Source organism: Saccopteryx bilineata, chromosome 8, assembly GCF_036850765.1.
Source record: "Saccopteryx bilineata isolate mSacBil1 chromosome 8, mSacBil1_pri_phased_curated, whole genome shotgun sequence".
NCBI classification, from domain to species: Eukaryota; Metazoa; Chordata; class Mammalia; order Chiroptera; family Emballonuridae; genus Saccopteryx; species Saccopteryx bilineata.
The window spans coordinates 40,859,477-40,880,278 of NC_089497.1; the positions used below are offsets into that span (position 1 = coordinate 40,859,477).

The following is a 20,802-nucleotide window of genomic DNA, read 5'->3' on the forward strand; positions in this document are numbered from 1 at the left end:
TGTTGGGCAGACAGTATGACTAAATTGTATTTTCTATCTTATTCAGAGGACATTTGGAATTGTACACTCTGGGACCAAAGAACCTGGTCCAGGGTATTTTCTGCCACCACCACACAAGTGGTGGGTGGCATTCCTGTGACAGACTCCCATGGCTGCATCCCAGATCTGGAAATTGGAAGAGATAAGCTCTGGATTACAGCAGTAATAGCACCACATATTTATTGAGCTATTTCTGAAACTGACACTGGGCTAAGCGCTTTATGTGGGTTGTCTCATTTTGACATCCAGCAACACTATTCAGTAGAGATAATAATTGTTATCCCCATGGTACATATGGATGAACTGAGGTATAAAGAAACTAAGTGACTAGCCTAAGTGCCCTCAGCTGGTCAGCCATGAAGCTGAAAAGTGAACCCACGTGGTCAGATGCCTAAACCTTCATTCATGTTCGCTCACATGCCTGAGGGAGGTCATTGCAACAAGAGGAGGAAAGGCAAGTGGGAAGAAGGTTCTGAGTGGGCTTTGGGGCCCTTCCTTTAGCCTTACTGCGAGTAACATTGTTTTAATATATTTTATAAACTGATATTCCAAGTATATTTTACTTAAAGGATTTTGCTATTAAAGAGAGTGGTAAAACCATTGGGGAATTTAATAAGTTTCTCCAGCTTTCAGCCTACTAAATAATTGGGGGTAGATGGCTTTGGTGCACTCATTACAGGGTAGGTCTTCTCTGTCCTGGTGCATGCTGTGCATGTGTTCCTGCACCTACATCTGTCCTCTGCTCCTTATGCATGAAGAACTCTGAGCTGTTCTGGAAGGTGGTTTTAGAGAACAAGTGTTATCCCCATCTTTTGGAATTATTGCCACTGGGAGAATTGCTGTGATGTGGAGACTTCCATGAAGCTCCTTGGGAGGGACAGCGACTGGCCTTTACCGCTGAGCATCCACTAATGGGACTGAACCCTCCTTCACTGCCCTCGGCACTTAGATGAGGACGTGTCTGTGTCCTGAAGGACCATTTGGGCTGCAGCTTGCCTGAACTATTTCCTCCTGGTTCTCACAGGCTCACTTGCCCCTGGGACAAAGCAACAGCTGTGGCAGCGTGCTCCCTCACTCGCTGGCGACCATGACCAAAGACTCAGAGTCTCGGAGGATGCTCAGGGGTATGTAGCTTTCAAGTTCAATGTGACGTTTTTTGTTAAGCATTAGAATTCTTCAGAGAGAGGGAGGGAGAGCAAGGTTGAGGATCATCAGAAAGAACATCAAGCAATCCTCAATTGTATTTTTAGGTGTCCCCTTTTTGGGAGAAATATGTATATAATTATTGTACTAAGGTAACTTTTCCTATATATACACACATGACTAGAATGTTTTAAACATTGTATATTATATTTTGTAAATTTAATAGTATTCTAAATCAGAAAAGCCCTTTAGATTTGATAGGTAAAAAAAAGACGACTCACTGAGTTCCTATAAGTTGCTCACCTGGTTTGTAGCTGAGCCACTGTGTTGAACCATGTGCTAACGTCACTGAGCTAACACAGTGAACAGAGCACTAGGGACCCGGGACAGAACTCCCTTAGGCCTTTTACTGTGGTTTGAACCCTTATTCCAGGTGGTTGTAAATTTTTAGGTAGAACTTAATCTCAGCATATTTTGTTTTTTTGTGTTTTTTTTTTAATGCACTGTTTATAATGAGGTTCTCCAATAATCTTTGTGGGGCTGGAAGAAATTACTGCAATACAGTTCTAGCTGTGAGATTCTTGTTGAAAAGGTTAGATTTTTATGTTAACACAGTCATTTAAGACAACAGTTTATATCGACCCTCACTTTTGAACAGGCATGGTGCTAGAGACCAAGAATGCAAATGAATGGCATGATTCTTGCCCTTGAAATGCTTATAGTCTAGTGAGGGAGAGAGACACATAACAGATAATTCTAATAAATGTGGCACATGCAGTGATGAAGGTGTGCCAGGATGGAAATGCAGAGGCTGATAGAGTGGTGGGCTTTGGCCCCTAAACGTATTCATGCAATAGTGGGATTGAAACCCTTTCCCCCAAGCAGGGGGCCTTCAACTCTGACTGCTCAGCGTGTCTATCTCATATCAGGGCATAATCACCAGTTTTCTATCAAATAAATAAATAAAATTAATTTTGGTGTGTGTGTATATATATATCTATACACACAAATGCATATGTATATATATTTGTATACATAATGGGTGTAGGTCTGTGTATAACTTTTGTATATGTACATATATCTCACTTGAAGGAGGGTTTTTGAATCATTACTACAAGTGATTTAAGAGTTAATAAAGGCTGTAGTAGTCATAAGAGAGATTTATAAACTATGATAAGTTTATGTTAACATTTAAGTCAAATACATTTGATTGAACTTGTCTTTTATTGTCTTTTACCATATGTCTTAAGAAGCTAAAAATAGCTTTTATGATTTATAAATAATAAACATAAATGAGTATATTTTGACTTTCTTTTATCACTGTTCATTTGTGGGTCAAATCTATTTTTTATTGAGGAATTTTTCTGCAATATTTATAGATTTCTTTTTAAGTGTATTTTCCCCCTGGCTATAGACATCAAAGCTTGGATTATTGGCCCAATATCATACTTTACATTGGAAATATTTTTTTAAAATAGAGAATAAAAAAAACTAGACCTTTATATGAAACGGATAGGTCTATAAAAGTCAAAAGCTGCTAACATTATTGTATAATGACTCTAGTGAGAATGGTGGAATGCAGGGGTGTTTCACCTCTATTTTTCTAATCTCTGTTTCCCCCCAGATAATGGGAATTTACATGCTAGATTCACATGGGAAAACTGAACTGATTCTTTTAGGTCACGTTAGGGATTTGCCCTCTGCAAAATCTATTGTCTCTGGTTCTTCACTGATGGGACTTTTTTACTCTTGAGAAAACTGCAGCTTCAGTCTCTTCCTACTGCAGCTCTAAAGTGCTGTTCTTTAAAGAGTGCCTGTAGTGCTGGTGAGACAGTTTCTGAGGAAACAAAGAACCATCATGTGTGTTGAGCCAATTGGATGTGATGTGTCTTGTAAGGCCAGCCTACTCCCCTAGGCTCCCCCACCCACAGGAGGAGGGGTTAGGGGCTCAAGTTCTTAGAACCATAGCAGGCCATAAAATTGGCAGCATTTTCCACGGAGCCCATACCGGTGGCTCACACTAACTAGGAGGGTGCAATCATAATTTCGTTTAGAATTGTTTCACTAGCACTTGTTGGCTTCATTAAAATAGCAAACACAAGTAAAATTTCATGCTTTTGAAAAAATTGAAACTAGGAAATTTTCATTAATACAAATTGAGTAGACTTACTGTTTTTCTTGAATTACATAATTAACTTAAATGAACTATTGTTTTGCTGCTTATCCGTAATGGATACGTCAAGGACCCTGGTGTAAGTATAAGCCTTCCTTCAATCAGCATTGTTTCAATAGAACTGACAATGTGAATCATGCAAAGATCTCTGAGAGCAGAATTTAAAAAGCAGGGAGCCGAGGAACTCAGCTCTTTAATGGTTATCAGCTTTTGTACAACGTGTGACTCTTTGCTTTGTAAGCTTTAGAATGAATGAAATTTTTGTCCTTTTGTCTTCCATTCAATGCAGGGAAGTCCAAGAAAGGTATGACAACCTGTTTGTGTGTTGTTTTGGGTTTCCAGCAAATAGTGAAAGGTCATTGTTAAGTCATCTTTAAGAAATAATTGGATTTAAAAGTGTATAATGGCAGACGATTAGTCTAATGGTTATGCCTTTTACACAATGAAGAAAAATTGTTGCACATTCCTGGGTGCAGCTGTTGTTCATTCACAGGCAGCTGCATGACCCTCTTTGTTTTGTTTTGTTTTGTTTTGTTTATGACAAAGTCAGGCCATGCAGGAAAATGAGTGCTTGGGAAGCATTGTTTTGAAAGACTCAGGATCTAGATAAAGAAGAGTGGGCTTTGTGGCCCTGGCTGGTTTGCTCAGTGATACAGTGTCAGCCCAGTGTGTGAATGTCCTAGGTTTGATTACCAGTCAGGGCACACAGAAGAGGCGACCATCAGTTTCTCCACCTGCCTTCTTCTTCTTCTCCTTCTCTCTCACTTCTCCTCCCACCGCCATGTCTCGATTGGTTCAAGTGCATCAGCCCCGGGCACTGAGGAGGATGGCTCTCTGGAGCCTCTACCTCAGGTACTGAAAATAGCTCGGTCGTGAGCATGGCCCCATATGGACAGAGCAATGGCCTCAGATGGAGGTTGGCAGGTGGATCCCAGTTGGGGTACATGCGGGAGTCTGTCTCTCTATCTCCCCTCCTCTCACTTGGAAAAGAAGAAAAAAAAACAGTGGGCCTTGTGATGTATATAGACTAAGTGTAAAACATGAGGTTACTCCTTTATAAAGGCCAGGTATAAAGAAAACAGGCTCTATGGGAGATTGGGAGGATTTAAAGGGCTCCTACTTAATCATTCCATTTAAGACTGTTTTATAGGAAAGACTTAATGGAGAATGAAGAATGGTTTAAATGACTGGTCTGAATAAATAAGATGTTATTACTGTGGATAGCTGGTAGAGATGTAAGATGTTAGAGGACTGAGGTTAAATTAGATGGATGCTACTTCAAATAATTGACTGGCAAAATAATAATAATAATTAACCGGCATCTTAGAAACCTTAGCTCTTAAAGACAATTTGTTTCTGTCTGCATGGGAAAAAATAACTATTTTATAGATATAATCTTGTTTTTATTTTCTCTGTTTTCTGGTTGATCAATGTGTATGAAAGATTTTTTTTTTCCTTAACAAATATTTTTGACTGTGTGCATGTATCATAAGCTTATTTTTTTAACATGTTGAGTTCTTCTCTGTAAATTCAGATTTAATTTAAAAACATGGACATCTTGCCTTGTCAATCTAGTATTGCTACTAACACCATCAATGATTGCCCGTTGGGAGTGTTGTATATTTTTCCTGTTCTCTGGTCATCCTTTCTGATCTTGTATCTTTTTCCCTTTCTCTGTTGTTCTCTTCATTCCCGACTTGTCCTGTACCTTCATCTTCTGGCTGTGGAATATGGTTAGGAAGAATGAATTTCTCAGCAGGTGAGCTATGAAAGGCTGAATTTCCAGAAATACTGATTGATTTTATCCTCTTAAACCCAGGTTATAATGTTACGTCATTTCATTTTCTATATTAGGGCCTAGATAGTAGTTTAAAAGCTATACATGGGGAAGATACTGGCAAGACTGTCTCACAATGGTCAACTCACGCGGACTTCTCAGACTTCTCGGGTCCAGTTAGCCAGAACTCATAAAGACTGGCACTAAAAATAATTATACTGACAAATGGACCTTGCACATACAAACTATTGGCTCTTCTTTGGACAGTGAAGAGATTTTAGTGTATTTGGGTTTTTTGTATATGCTATGCTTACCAACTAGCCTTAGATATTTATAAGGTCTCACGTTTTATAAAATACCCTCTCAATAGCTATTTTTGTTGAGATAGGTTAGGATTTGAAGCACTTACAAGGCCCTCTTTACTTTTTAGTTACTGTCTACTGCTGAACGTCATTCTTGCTACATAACTTCACAACACAAGGAGTCTTGGGGGTTGAAAAAAGTCTCATTTATCCTTATCCACTTACTTTGTCCCACTCAAACAGTAAATGCATTCCACTTCTTTATTTAGCCACTAATTAGGTCGCAATTTATAGATGAGAAAATGAATTCATTGAGGGACTATTTTCATGACATGCACATGCTAAATAATGAGGATTCTGTGATCAGCAAGACATAGGTGTGCCCTCCCTGATTTAGCACACCTGTTCTGTGCTACTTCACTGCACCAGCACTCCTCCTCGGACCTCCTCCCAGGGTGCCCTCCTTCTCCTGCTCTCCTACGGTATTTCCTCTATTCAAAGTACCTATACCACCTATATACAATGGAACACTACTCAGCCATAAGAAATGGTAACATAGTGCCATGTACAACAACATGGATGGGTCTTGAGAACATTATACGGAGTGAAATAGTAAATCAGAAAAAGCTAAGAACCATATAATTTCACACATAGGTGGGATATAAAACTGAGACTCATGGACATAGATAAAAGTGAAGTGGTTACCAGGAGGAGGAGGGTGTCGAGGAGCAGTGGGGGAAAGGTGTAAAGACAGACAAATATACGGTGATGGATAATGATTTGACTTTGGGAGATGGGTACACAACATAATCAACAGTTCAAATGCTATATAAATGTTTATCTGAAACCTATGTACTCTTTTTTTTTTGACAGAGACAGAGAGAGACAAAGAGAGGGACAGATAGAGACAGACAGGAAGGGAGAGAGATGAGAAGCATCAGTCCTTCGTTTTGGCACTTTTAGTTGTTCATTGATTGCTCTCTCATATGTACCCAGACTGGGGGGCTACAGCAGACTGAGTAACCCCTTGCTCAAGCCAGCGACCTTGGGTCCAAGCTGGTGAGCTTTGCTCAAACCAGATGAACCCGCACTCAAGTTGGCGACCTCGGGGTTTCAAACCTGGGTCCTCCTCATCCCAGTCCAACTCTCCATCCACTGCACCACCCCCTGATCAGGCAGAAACCTATGTACTCTTATTGATCAATGTCAGCCTATTAAATTTAATAAATAAAATTTTTTTAAAAAGTATCTATACCTTTGGGTGGCCAAACCAGAGCCTGAATCCCAAAAGCGGCTCTTTGGAATCACATTGGTGCAATTCCAGGGTCACAGAGGAGAGCTCCATGACTGTATGTGTAATTGCAAGGGACAACTTGTTTGTTTTGGGGTTTTTTTTTTTTAGGGGGGGTGGAATTGTTCACGTGGGAGTCGACTAAGCCAGGTGACAGTTGAGTTCATCATGATAAATAAAGCATTGCTGGTTGGGAGAAGTGAGAAGCTCCATAAGATAGAACATTTCCATTTACACTGGATCCACAGGAAACAAAAACCCTGCACTGTGAAAGCTATGCTCCTTAGCAACAGGCTTTTTCATTTAACTTGTCATGAAATGCTAGGCTTATTTCACCGCCAGAATGATGGAGAATCCTCTGAGACATAGAGCCAAACCTCAACGAATAGTGAGGCGACCTGGGGAACTTCTGTGCACAGTCCTTAGTACAGTACCCCTTGTCACGCAGCTTGCCCTCGGGCCCACATCTGAAAATTCTGAATCCTTTTAATTTACCATCTGCCTCACCTGAAGGTGATAAGTTTATCTTCTTATTCTGTGACACTTTGGGGATCCTGAAGCATTTGAGGCGCAGCATGCATTGTTTTAGGAAGAAATATACTCACCGTCTTTTCTGCATTTCTAAGAAAGTGTTAGCTGCATTGTAGGGCTTGACTTTTCCTCATTATGAAAAACGGAAGGTGGAGGGGAGATTGTGGCATGACACGTGTCATGGCCAAGGAGATAATTCATGTATGTTTTAAATTACATGGTTGTCTTTTAGGGATTCTTTCACACTGAAACAAGAAAATGTCATCCAGGTAGTTGGTGTCAGTGTGCAAAGTCATTTTTGCCAACAAACCTCTTTTGAAAGCATAAGGCAAGATACATGTATGACCTTTACAATAAGTTCTGGTGGCCTTTTTCGTCCCCCTCTTGTTCAAAATGAATAATTGGAAACACTTTAAAAAAATAATTAGTAATTCCAAAAGTCAAATATCAAAGGTAAATATTTGAGTAGTGAGTTATTTTGCCTTTCTTTAAAAAAAAACTAAAAAAGCACATGCTCTTTGCTTATGACTATACTGGCTTCATTTAATGCTTTATGCATTAATTACTACAATTAATAATGATCTGCCTAAAGTTTCATGGTGTGCATTTATATTTTTCATCTTTCCTTAGCTCAGTGATATATAGCTTTTACATATGTATGTGTGTGTGTGTATGGGTGTGTTGGTATTTATCATTTATAATTACAGTTTATATTAAGGAAACTTGTTTTCCCAGAAGATGCCTTAATCTGAACTAACATTTTCACTAAGATATCTAAAACTGCTCCAAATATTAATACATGAAAACTCCTCATATAACGAAAATCACTTTACAGTAACTTGGTGTATGATGCTTTGCATCATGGGTATAGTTTCTGGTTTTAAATGGAAATGTCTAATCAACAGCAGAGGAAGCTATTTGGGACCACTTGCATTTTCTCGCCCTCTTGCTTTCTTTTCAGGCATTTCATTATCAATTAAAAGCCTCATTGAAAGATAGGCAGAGCACAAGAAAAGAGGCAAAATTCAAATGGCCCAGTTGTAAATTCGTAATAGGTCTGATAGTCAATTTACTCAGGGAGAAAGAGATTGCAAAATATAGCATTGGCTAGAGCAACATCATTTTAATGAATTGAAGAATTTGCTTTTCAGTATGAACCCTGCTTCCTGAGTATATGATACAGTAAGAATTGAAAGGAAAAAGTAATTCAATTTATGATGCCCAAAATTAGCTACCAGAGAGAAAGCCATAGCAATAACACAGAGTAAAGCCAATGACCTAATGTGCAGCTGACCAAGTACCAGGGTAAGAAAATACCCATAGCCATGGCACCTTGCGGCTATTGTTGCCGTCCCTACATTGTCATGTGTTTGATATAGCAACTAGAGGAAGGCTAATGGTTAAGGTGGAAAAGGAAGACAGCTATGTATAGCCAGTCCTCAAATAATGTTTTGTTATATGAGATGCTGTAGAGAGTTAACTCTTGTTTATATCAACTAGCTTGTGGTAAAACTGGTTTTCTTATTGTTATTTCACTATAGTTAAAGAACCTATTGATGATGTCAACTGAGGACTTACTGTATATACAGTAATTAGGAGTACAACCATTGAAAAGATTATTAACTCTGAATGTTTTAAATAAGTAATTAACAGACAAGAGAAAATTAAAAAGAACGAGAAAATGTGCACTTTGGCTCTTAACCAAATTAAAAGTGTTAGTGATAATAAGTGAGTGACAAGTTTCTCAAATTCTACACTTAGATGATCCACCTGCTCTTTTATGACTGAATCAAGTACCCCTTAAATATGGATGTCACTGAAGAGGTGACTGCCCTAAGACCCTGGTGTTGCTTAGCAGTAGGAATCATTTTTGCCTTGACTTGAACACAGCTATTTTTTTTTTTTGAAAATTCAGGGCCTTTAAGTTGTGTTTCTGTTTTGGTTTTGTTGTGTCTGTGTGTGTGCTGATATATTATTCTCAGTTGTGCAGAGATGTGGGAATGGCATAAGAAAGTGTTAAGTGATCTGCTGACAAAAAAAGAGAGCACTGACAAGACCAGTTCTTTGAAACTCTCGCTTGCACTGAGCATGATGCTGTTTTCTTTTATCTTCTTGGCTTCAAAACAAATTAGACCAAGGGCCAAGTTTCATAGGCAGATGTTTTGGGCTGCTGGTTTGAATCTTATAAGATCTAAGACTGAGAAATGAGGCATAGTAATGTATTTATGGCTCTTTCCTTAGGGTATAATCACCAACAGATGAGTGAAGGACAAAGGCAGAAATCTTCTGAATTTTACAACCGCACAGCATCTGAATCAAATGTCTACTTGAACAGTTTTCACTACCCAGATCATGGCTACAAGGACCAGGCCTTTGATACTTTGAGCTTAGACAGCTCTGATAGCATGGAGACCAGCATCTCTGCTTGTTCACCTGACAACATTTCTAGGTAAGATTTATTTATAGGTAAGGTTTTTAGTTCAGAGAAATACCTGATGGTTTCAAAAGACATCAATTTGGGGCAATACATGTAAATGTACAAGCCTAGATTTCTGAGACATAAAAGGTCTGTAATGCAGAAGAAGGTTAGGTGTCATGGTGGCTTTTGAAAGTAATTTATTTTTATCCTATGTAGCTTAGCCTGTCAGGTATTATATAATTCATCTTTCTTCTTTATTTACATTTGAGTTCACATGTATACTGTGCTTCAAAATGATTTTGCTTATGCTGGTTGACTCCAAGCTCATTAGGATTGCTTTTGATTAAATAAAAGTAATTTCCAACAACAAAGTAAGAACTTTTAAGGATTTCTTATCCTTGTGTTTTATTAAAAGGGAGATATTAGCTGTTCTATATATTATTTATGTAAGGATTTAAATATTCACATTTGTGTTCATACATTGAGGCAAGTTAAGGTATTTTTATGGAATTATGGCTAGAGGCACATCTAAAACATAGATCTCTGATGACCTTTGAGTAAAGTCAGATTCCATGTCCTGTAGAGAGACTGGCATATAATAGGTATTCAGTAAGTGTTGGCTAAGTAAATACCTCAAGATGTAGTAAAATGGACATATTTTCATTTTGATATTTTTCTGCATTTGATTTATTTAATTGGCTGAGAACCATTGTGATTGAACCCCCCCCAAAAAATCCCATATTCAATAAATATTAATTAAGCCCTTGTGTGTCTCAAAAGAAAATGTCTGGTTGGATAATTGCCATCCAACAAACTTTCCTGTACAGCTAGTGCTCGACTTACAACCACGATTGGTTCCAACAGACCGGTTGTAACACGATTTGGTCGTAAGTTGAGTAGGCTCTATGTACAGTACTGTGAAATGATGTTATAAAAATCTTTAAGTCATATTTTACCATAATTTTCTTTCATTATTGTTATATATCATAATTTTCTTTGTTCATTTTATGCCATTTGTATCATCTCTACACCATTTTGTTTCTTATTTTTACATTCATCAGGTTTAAGTAAAACACTGCATTATTAGTACAACTGGCTTAATATTTGCAAAGACAATTTCCTCTTGGTAGATATCTTGGGATGGGTTTGATGAAAAATATCCAAGACACAAAACACAAATTGCTGTACCGGGTCTGGGATAACAGTTAAAATGGTGCACGCGGAGATGGTAGTGCTGCCGGAAGCTGGTCCACACTGTCGTACGCCCAGCTGGGCATCGCTTGTGCTGCCAGACGCGGAGCAGTCGTGGCTAGCAATTGTGGTTGTAAAATCGAATGGTCATAAGTTGCATAGGTCGTAAGTCGATCAATATTTGTATTGGAATGAAGCCTCAGGCTGGGAACAAGAATGCTACTGCTACTTAAAGTAGATCTCAGACTCCTCTCCCTGATTTGCTAGTCTGTGAAGTGAAGGGGTTATTTCTTGAATACATGGTGATAACAGCTTTTTAAATATTTTGATGGGGCCCTGGCTGGTGGCTCAATGGATAGAGCATCGGCCTCATGTATGGACATCCCACGTTCAATTCCTGGTCAGGGCACACTTGGAGAAGAGACCATCTGCTTCTACCCACCCTTCTCTCCCCATTCTCTCCTCTATCCCTCTCACCAGTGGCTCAGTTGGTTCCAGCATTGACCCTGGGCACTGAGGATAGCTTGGTTGGTTGGAGTACATCAGCCTCAGGTGCTAAAAATAGCTTGATACTCAAGCATCAACCCCAGACAAGGGTTGCTGGGTGGATCTAATTGGGATACATGCAAAAGTCTGTCTCACTATCTCCCCTCCTCTCACCTAAAAAAAAAAAAAAGAGGGGGGGGGTAAATATTTTGATGGAAAATTTTCATTATCTAAATATAATTTCTTTTTTTACAAAGGTTTCAATAATTTACTATTTCTACCCCTAAATTAAAAAGTTAAAAAAGAATGACAGAGGCAAAGGGAAAGTAATATTAGCAAGTCATATTTATCTTTTGGGTTAGTGTTTCATAAATGAAAAGAATATGAGAGACCCAAATATAACCAGACATTATAGCCAGGAAATATGGAGGGAGTTGGGGGAAAGGGGCAAAAAGGTAGATACTACATTGTGTGGTAAATTAATTCTGGCATTAATGAGTGAAATATTAATATTACTGGATATATCCTATCAGAAAGGAAAGGGAGTTCCTGGGAAAAGCACAAATGCAACCATGACAATTGTATTATTGCTTGTTACATGGAAATTACCAAAATTTAAAGAGGAAATTATGTAATAAGAATAATGAATAGGCCCTGGCCAGTTGGCTTAGTAGTAGAGCATTGGCTGAGTATGTGGATGTCCCGGTTCGATTCCCGGCCAGGGCACACAGAAGTGACTATCTGCTTCTCCATCCCTCCCCCTCCCCCTTTTCTCTCACTTTCTCTACCCTTCCTGCAGCCATGGCTTAAATGGTTCGAGCAATTAGGTCCCTGGTGCTGAGGATGGCTCCATGGCCTTGCTTCAGGTGCTAAAATATCTCCATTCAGAGCAACAGAGCAGCATCCCCAGATGGGCAGAGCATCACCCCCTAATGGGCTTGCCAGGTAGATCCTGGTTGGGGCATATGAGAGAGTCTCTCTTTGCCTCCTAGCCTCCCTGCTTCTCACTTAATAAAAATTTTTTAAAAAAAGAAAGAATAATGAATGAAGATATTTTTTCCTGCCATTATTATTTAATGCTGGAAGGGTTAGTATTCACTTCACTCAATATTAGAAGATGCAGTATCTCTCTTTTTTACAAATGTAATATGACTACTTGGGGGAAGACACTTGAGTGTGTGGGGCGGTTGAGTATCAGACAGTCTCTCGCCCTGAAGGTGCTCAAGTAACGCCTGCTGTCCTGTTGAGGTTGGGGATCCAGGCCAGTGCCTGCTGGGAGCTGACATTCTCAGGACAGAAATCCTAGAACTCTGAGCAGTTACTCACAAATAACAGTTCTCCAATATAAACTGACCGATTCAATGTGGTATTTTTGAATAACAGGACACAAACAAAAGTCAGTGAACTCAGCAACTATTATATAATGACGATGGGGGAATAAAAGTTGGACATTCAAAGAGAGAATACAAACCACAACGGTTTAGTTTCCCAATGCAGTAATCTCACAGTGAGCATTTTGTACTTATTTGTTATTTTGAAAAATCACACTACTTTCTCCTTTTTCCTGATAACTGTGAACCTGTGACAGCAATATTCCTATAGTGTACTCTTCATAGCTTGACCTTGTCTTTTCTTTCTGTTTTGAGCATTCATTAATAAATGAAATCTAAGGATTTTCCTATTTGATGTTTGTTTCCTTCTGTTTTCTGCTTCTTGCCACTTCTCCCTTCACCTTCCACATCATCACTCCTCACACCCCATCTCTCACGTTTAATGATGACAAATAGCAGCACTGCAGCACTGAGTACAGGAAATTACCCGAAAAGGGTCATTTTGATTATATTTACCAAGCTTTACAAGTTCAGCTCTGAACACTTAAGCACAGTGACCAAGCAAAACCTTAATTTCTTTGCTCATTCAGTTGCTTTTTCTTAGAATGGTTTCCCAGGGTAGAGAATGAGAAGGTTTGCGCTGAACATGTGCCACGTTAAAAAAAACAGCATTATTGCAGAGTGATCATTTCCGGCAGGTAATAATGTGTGGACATGGTCATTTACCATAGTTAGTTCACACAGAATTATCTGGAGGTTTTAGCAACTGTGGGTAATCAATCACCACAGCCAGAAATTACTAGCAGCGTTCATTTAACTTTTCTGTCAGATCCTCTGAAGGTCAAAAACTTGAAGCCAAAGTAAAAGATGCCTGTAAAAAGTCTAGTATTAGAGGGAGAGAGAGAACAACAAGCATTTCTCCTCTGTACCACCATCTACCTTTAAAAATTTCATGCTGCCCTAAAATAAGCTTATACCCATTGTTATGATGTAAAATAGATGATAAACATCAGGAAAGTGAGGTAACAACTAATGTTTGGAATGTGTATTATGATAGCACATCCGTAATAGAATCTTTGTGAGGATAGGTAGAAAAAAAGGAGGAACTAAATTTTTTTCTTTTTAATATTTTTTAAAATTATGTATCAACATACCCTGAAATTATACATATTTTTAAAGAAGTAATTCCATGCTGAAATTCTAGTGACATAAACTTAGTTGTGTGGTTTATTATGTGTCACAAAAGCCATTTTTAGAATTACAGAATTACTAAGAATTGTGGGTATATTTGTTCTTCAGTTTTTCTTGAGACATCATTTTTGTGTCTGTTAGAAAGTTATTTGAGTCAGATAATGTTTTTACTTTTTCAGCATTATCACCTATACTGTAAACAAATATAGTGCTAAGAAAACAAGTCTTGGGTCTTAGAAAACAGTTACTGAGAGTCGATTCTGAGTAAAGCCTCTGTTCTGCTAGAATTACTAAATTGGTTTATAGAATCTAGTGTTCTAAATACCACCTACAATGACCCATTATTATTATGATTGCTATTATTAACTTACTAAATCCTTATCCTGTGCTTCTATTTTGAGGAAATGTTGAGGAAGTGATCGCTCATGATAACTTGAACACCAACAGTGAGCATGTGAAGGGAGAAGTCTCATTCCTAAGACTAGGAATGAAATTGAAAGCAATCCAGGGCTGAACTTAATTTTAAAAAATACTTTAAGCAGAATTTTAGATGCCTCTAATCCCTTCATTTTAGGCAAAGATTTATGTTCTGATTTCTACCCTGGATAGTGTTAACCAAAGAAGAGATTCAGGTTGCAATAAAGAACAAAAAGTAGTTATTTGGCCCTGGCTGGTTGGCTCAGTGGTAGAGTGTCGTCCCAGTGCATGGATGTCCGAGGTTTGATTCCGGATCAGGGCACACAGGAGAAGTGACCATCTGCTTCTCCTCTCCTCCCTCCCCCTTTCTGCTCTTGCAGCCATGGCTCTATGAAAGCAAGTTGGCCCTGGGCACTAAGAATAGCTTCATGGCCTCTACCTCAGGTGATAAGAACAGCTTGCTGAACAATGGAGTAATGCCTCAGATGGGCAGAGCATCGCCCCCTGGTGGGCTTGCTGAGTGGATCCTGGTTAAGGCATAGGTGCAAGTCTGTCTCTGCCTCCGCTCCTCTCACTGAATGAAAAAAAAAAGTAGTTATTTAAACAAAATGGTTTACAAACCAGTAAGCTCAAATTCAGACAGCAACCTAAATATGTTCTGAAGAGAACAAAGAAAGGCAGGATTTTTTGTTGTTGTTATTTGTTTTCAGAGACAGAGCGAGAGTCAAAGAGAGGGATAGACAAGGACAGACAGACAGGAAGGGAGAGAGATGAGAAGCATCAATCATCAGTTTTTCGTTGTGGCACTTTAGTTGTTCATTGATTGCTTTCTCATATGTGCCTTGACCGTGGGGCTACAGCAGACCGAGTAACCCCTTGCTCGACCAGCGACCTTGGGTCCAAGCTAGTGAGCTTTACTCAAACCAGATGAGCCCATGCTCAAGCTGGTGGCCTTGGGGTCTCGAACGTGGGTCCTCCGCATCCTAGTCTAGTGCTTTATCCACTGCATCACCGCCTGGTCAGGCAAAAGGCAGGGTTTTATAGAGATGAAATTTATAAGTATGGTTCCCATTTTGGTCCTCTGTGCAAATGAATGAATCTGGCTAGGTTAACAGGGATTGGGTAGTTCCAATATGCAAATGAGGGAGGAGGAAGTAAAGTCCATAGATGTCCATACAGCAGTTGTTCCAGGATGTTTATGGCTCAGCCTTGAACTGAGTTTAGCAACAGGCTAGCAAATTAATAACAGCTCTGAGAACTGAGACAAGAGATGCTCATAGGCCTCACTTGTCCAATGTCTTCCTGACTATTAAGTGACTCTTTTATCAAATGGTGGCAACATAATATTGTAGAGCAGCAAAAGTTTTGCTGTGAATGACAGTGACTTAACTGTTAAGGAAATATTAAAACTCAACAATAGCAAAAGCGTGACTATGAAGAACAAGTGTCTATGTATAAAAATTAACTTATTTTTAAAAATAAAATAACTAAGTACCTTTTAAAGTATATATGGTATAGTTAAAAAAAAGAATAGTTGACTTTAGATACCTAAAAGTAATGAAGACATGAAGTGGTTGATGTTAACATGTACTTTCTATCAATTATTTTCAGAAAATTCAGTTTATTTGGAGCAAAAATTAAGACATTTTTGAGGGCATTGCCAAATAAATAGATCGAATATAATTGGCAGAAAAGTAATTAGAAATATTATAAACTAAAAGAAAACATCCTGAAAATTTATTGAAAATGAACAGAAATATTTAAAGTTGGATAGATGTTTGAAAACTTACCCCCAGGATATGCCCAAATTACAAACATATGAAAAACCATGAACTGAAAATATTTGTTTCTAACCAAGTTATTTGCAACCAATTCTTCTGGATAAGTTTTATGTGGCTTCAGGGTCATACTTAGGCCAATGAATGGAAACTAGGAAGATTTTGATTCAACATAAGAACCAACATTCTAACAATGCTGTTCAAACAATGAAGGAGTGGACACAGTAAGTTTCCTATAACAATGTTCAGGCCCAAACTAGGTGAAAAAATGCAAATCTTGTAGAAAGAACTAAGGGACAAATAGGAGTTAATTTATTAGTTTGTGTGGGTTTTTTTTTTTAAATGGTTAGTGAGACCTGAGATTTAATGAAACTCAGATTATTTCCAACTTAATTGTAGACATAAGGCATATATATCTGATGTCATAGAGAACACTACAGAACAGTGATTTTCAATTGGTGTGCCACAGGAATTTTTAAAATATGCAGTACCTGAAATATTTAGTCAGGGGCACTACCTCGTTTTGCTTAGATTGTCAAATAACAAAATTCCAACAGCCAACACCACAATAGCAGTCCAGTGTGAATAATCAAAATTATCCTTTTATTTTTGTCAGATAGAAAAAAAATTTTTGGGGGGGTGTGCCACAGAATTTTAGCAGTTACTTTATGTGGGCCATGAGATTAAAATGGTTGAAAATTGCAATTGTAGAATATAAACATAATTGTGTGTTATTTTATGGCCTGCATGTGTGTCTTAGGCTTAAGTTCATGAAGTTAGATATTCTTAATAAAGGAAAACACAAATTTCTGCTTAAAAACTAAAGATTAAAAAAAATTCTTGCTGGCTGAAGAGAGAACTTACCCATTGTACCTCCCCTAGTAGCTCACAGAATACAAATGGTAAGAAGAAATTGCCATGTTCTTCTGTTTCTCAGGAGAATACACCTGGCTAGAAATTGGCCTAAAGTAACTCTGGGAAGTACAGCCTAATTGTTAAGCTTCTAAGGATCCAACATTCCTAAGGCCATGTCTCTTCTTGGTAGATGCATTTTATAATAGAACTGGCAGTACTGATTGTTTCCTTTTAAAGACCTAAAATTGTTTTAGATCTGTTTTAGGTTCACAAAAAAAATTGAGAGGAAGGTACAGCTTTCCCATACACCTCCTGCCCCCTGCATTCGTAGACTTCCCCCGTTAGCAGCATCCTCCACCAGAGTGGGACATTTATTAACAAGGGACCTATATTGGCACATCGTTACCACTCCAAGTCCATAGTTCTCATTAAGGTTCACTCTTGATGTTGTACAGTCTATGGATTTAGACAAATGTATGATGACATGTATCCATCATTATAATATCATACAGAGTATTTTCACTGCCTTAAAAATCCTCTGTGCTCCATTCTTTCATCCCTTCCTCCTTCCCTTCAAACCACAAGCAACCACTAATCTTTTCACTGTCTTCATAGTTTTGCCTTTTCCAGCCTGTAATATAGTTGGAGTCATACAACTATATTTTTTGTATGACATAGTTTTTTCAGATTAGCTTCTTTCACTTAGTAACATGTATATAAGTTTCTTCCATGTCTTTACATGGCTTGCTAGCTCATTTCTTTATAGTAGTGAATAATACTCCATTGTCTGGATAAACCACAGTTTATTTATCTATTCACCTACTGAAGGACGTCTTGGTTGCTTCCAAATTTTAGAAAATATGAATAAAACTGCTCAAAACATCTGTGTTCACAGAACCAATTTTAAGATAAACCTATGTCCTGTGTTACTACAGTATTTATCTCTTCAAAACAACCTAGATTTGAGATGATCCGAAATATGGTTTTGGCAGACCATATTAATTATTATCTTATGCATTTTATTTGAATTCATTTCTATATGAATATCTTACAGACACAAATTTCTACTGTGTGCATCTAGACTCTCCTCAAGAAAGTCTAGAAAAGAAGACAGATACGTAAATGATTATACAAGTGTAGGTGCATAAGAAAGAATTTTGTTGGGTGATGGGCACACAACACAACAGTTCAAATACTATAGAGACGTTCACCTAAAACCTGTGTATTCTTGTTGGTCAGTGTCACCCCATTAAATATAATTTCTAAATTAAAAAAAGTATTTTTTAAAACAGCCTTGGTTCTCCATGGATGGAACATCAGGTTAAATAACTTTTGACCTAGGCTATAGTCTCTCTTTTCCAAACTAGTGAAGTAAAATGTAAGCAAGTGAAAAATCAAAATTTTTGTTTAGTGTTAAACATTTCTAAGTTCTTCTCTTTCTCATGTAGTTATCCTTAACTGTTCTTGCAGTGATCAGTTCCTATGAGTTTTTTTCCCTTTACTTGTTTGTGTGATGTCTTTCCCAAGATGCATTGCTTTTGAAGCTCTTGGATCCCTTCACCCACTTTGTTGGTATGGCACTTGCATATTATTGACAAAACTGTCCACCACCCTCCCATTGCACCTGTAAGAGAAGTCATTTTCTTTTCATTTTATTTAAGAAATTAAAATTAATGGGTGACATTGATCAACAAGAGTATATAGGTTTCAGGTAAACATCTCTGTAGCATTTGAACTATTGATTGTGTTTCGTGCCCATCACCCAAAGTCAGATCATTTTTGGTTTTAATTAAATGAGAGGCAAAGAGACAGACTCCCACATGTACCCCAACCAGGATCTACCTGGCAAGCCCCCACAGGGTGATGCTCTGCCCATCTGGGGCCGCTGCTCCATTGCTTAGCAACCAAGCTATTTTTAGCACCTGAAGTGAGGCTATGGAGCCATCCTCAATGCCCCAGGACAACCCACTTGGGCCAATTGAGTCATGGTTGTGGGAGGAGAGGAGAAAGAGAAAGCAAGAGAAGGGAGAGTGGGAGGGGTGGAGAAGCAGATGGTGGCTTCTCCTGTGTGCCCTGACCAGGAATTGAACCCCAGACTTCTACACACTGGCCGACACTCTACTGCTCTACTGCTGAGCCAACTGCAGGGCCCAAATCATTTTCCATCACATTCTTTACTTCCCTCCTCTTAACTTCCTTTCCCCTAAGAAATCATTTTTTTTAATTGGCATCGTCATTTAAGAAATAAAATATCGAGAGAGAAGATGGCAGCGGAGTAGGCGGATGCACAGACGCCCAGCTCTCAACACCAAACTGGAATACAAATCAATTTAGAAAAAATCAGCATGAAAAATCAACACTGAACTGCAAGAACAGCTCTCAAAAACCAAGGAGCAAAGAGGAAGCCACAATAATCCTGGTAAGGAGTGCCTGAATCTCCTCTGCTTACAGGAAGGGAAGGAGGGGGGTGAGGCTGAGAGCCCAGAGAGGATTTCACAGAGGAAAAAGAGCAGAAACTACTGCTCACAGCCACTTACCTGGCGACCAGGGAGCAAGGTGGGATGAAAAGACCAGCTTATCTCCCAAGTGGAAAAGACAGGGAGAGGGACAGACTGTGAGGGGCTAAGTATGCAAGAAACGAAATAAAAAAGCTGACTCATTCGTGCTGGAGGCGGCCATAGCTGGGGGAGGGACTGAACCTTTCACAAAACAGAGCTGAAGTGCTTCCGGATCAGAGATCTCCGGACATCTATCCAGCTCCAATCAGCACAACAAGACACAGCTGAAAACAAGAAGTGGGGAGGAGGGGCAGTAACTCAGGTCTCCATGGAGATCTGAGATACACCTCCCCCTACTGAAGCTGAGAAAAAACCCTGCCCCCAGTGAGATTAGTTGGTGGAAGAGACCTTCAGCATCTCAGGTTACACCCACAGCATTCCTGGATACAGTTTCAAGGAAGCCCCCTGCTGAGATCAGTTAACAAGACTATCACCTGTTAAGAAAACAAACAAATCAAGACTTCAAAGCTGCCCAAATCCGAAAGTGGATTACAAATAATAGCTGATACAAACCCACGAAGACCTAAAAATAACACAACGGAAAACTGGAGGCAGACAACACCAAGCCTAGACTCAATCAACTCTACAAATAAAAAAAAAAAAAAAAGAAGAAGAAGAAGATGAGAAAACAAAGGAGTGCAATCCAAATGAAACCACAAGAGACACTTTCGAGAGATGAACTGAGTGATATGGAAATAATCAAACTTCCAGATGCGGAGTTCAAAATAATGATTGTAAGGATGCTTAGGGATCTTAGAACAACAATGGAGGGGGAGTTTGAAAACCTAAATAAAGAAATAGCAAGTATAAAAAAGAATCAGTTGGAGACGACAAATACAATATCAGAAATAAAGACCACAATGGAAGGAATTAAAAACAGGATAAATACAGCAGAGGATCGAATCAGCGAGTTAGAAGACAACTGGAATGAAGGCATGAAAGCAGAAAAGAAAAGAGAAAAAAGACTCAAAAAGTCAGAGGAAACTCTTAGAGAGCTCTGTGACAACATGAAGAGAAATAACATCCGCATCATAGGGGTTCCTGAAGAAGAAGAAAAAGAACAAGGGATAGAGACTTTGTTCAATCATATCATAGCTGAAAACTTCCCTAAATTAATGCAAGAGAAACTCTCACAAATCCAAGAAGCACAGAGGACTCCATTAAAGAGAAACCCAAAGAAACCTACACCAAGACACATCATAATTAAAATACCAAAGCTAAGCGATAAAGAGAAAATATTAAAAGCTGCAAGAGAAAAAAAAGTTATCACCTACAAAGGAGCCCCCATAAGGATGACATCTGACTTCTCAACAGAAACAC

The 20,802-nt window shown here is 38.7% G+C and overlaps 1 protein-coding gene across 6 annotated transcripts in view; it reads left to right on the forward strand.

The window, feature by feature from the left end:
* The window catches only part of PHLDB2 (pleckstrin homology like domain family B member 2), a 268,804-nt gene that overhangs the window by 232,595 nt on the left and 15,407 nt on the right, over nt 1-20,802 (forward strand). For 3 of the 6 annotated variants that reach the window (XM_066240765.1, XM_066240770.1, XM_066240766.1), the window contains 4 exons: nt 1,064-1,163; nt 3,645-3,659; nt 5,094-5,114; nt 9,498-9,705. In XM_066240765.1, coding sequence (XP_066096862.1) covers nt 1,064-1,163; nt 3,645-3,659; nt 5,094-5,114; nt 9,498-9,705 — 344 coding nt within the window. The remainder of the gene's footprint in view (nt 1-1,063; nt 1,164-3,644; nt 3,660-5,093; nt 5,115-9,497; nt 9,706-20,802) is intronic. The other 3 variants (XM_066240767.1, XM_066240769.1, XM_066240768.1) reach the window with 1 other exon arrangement.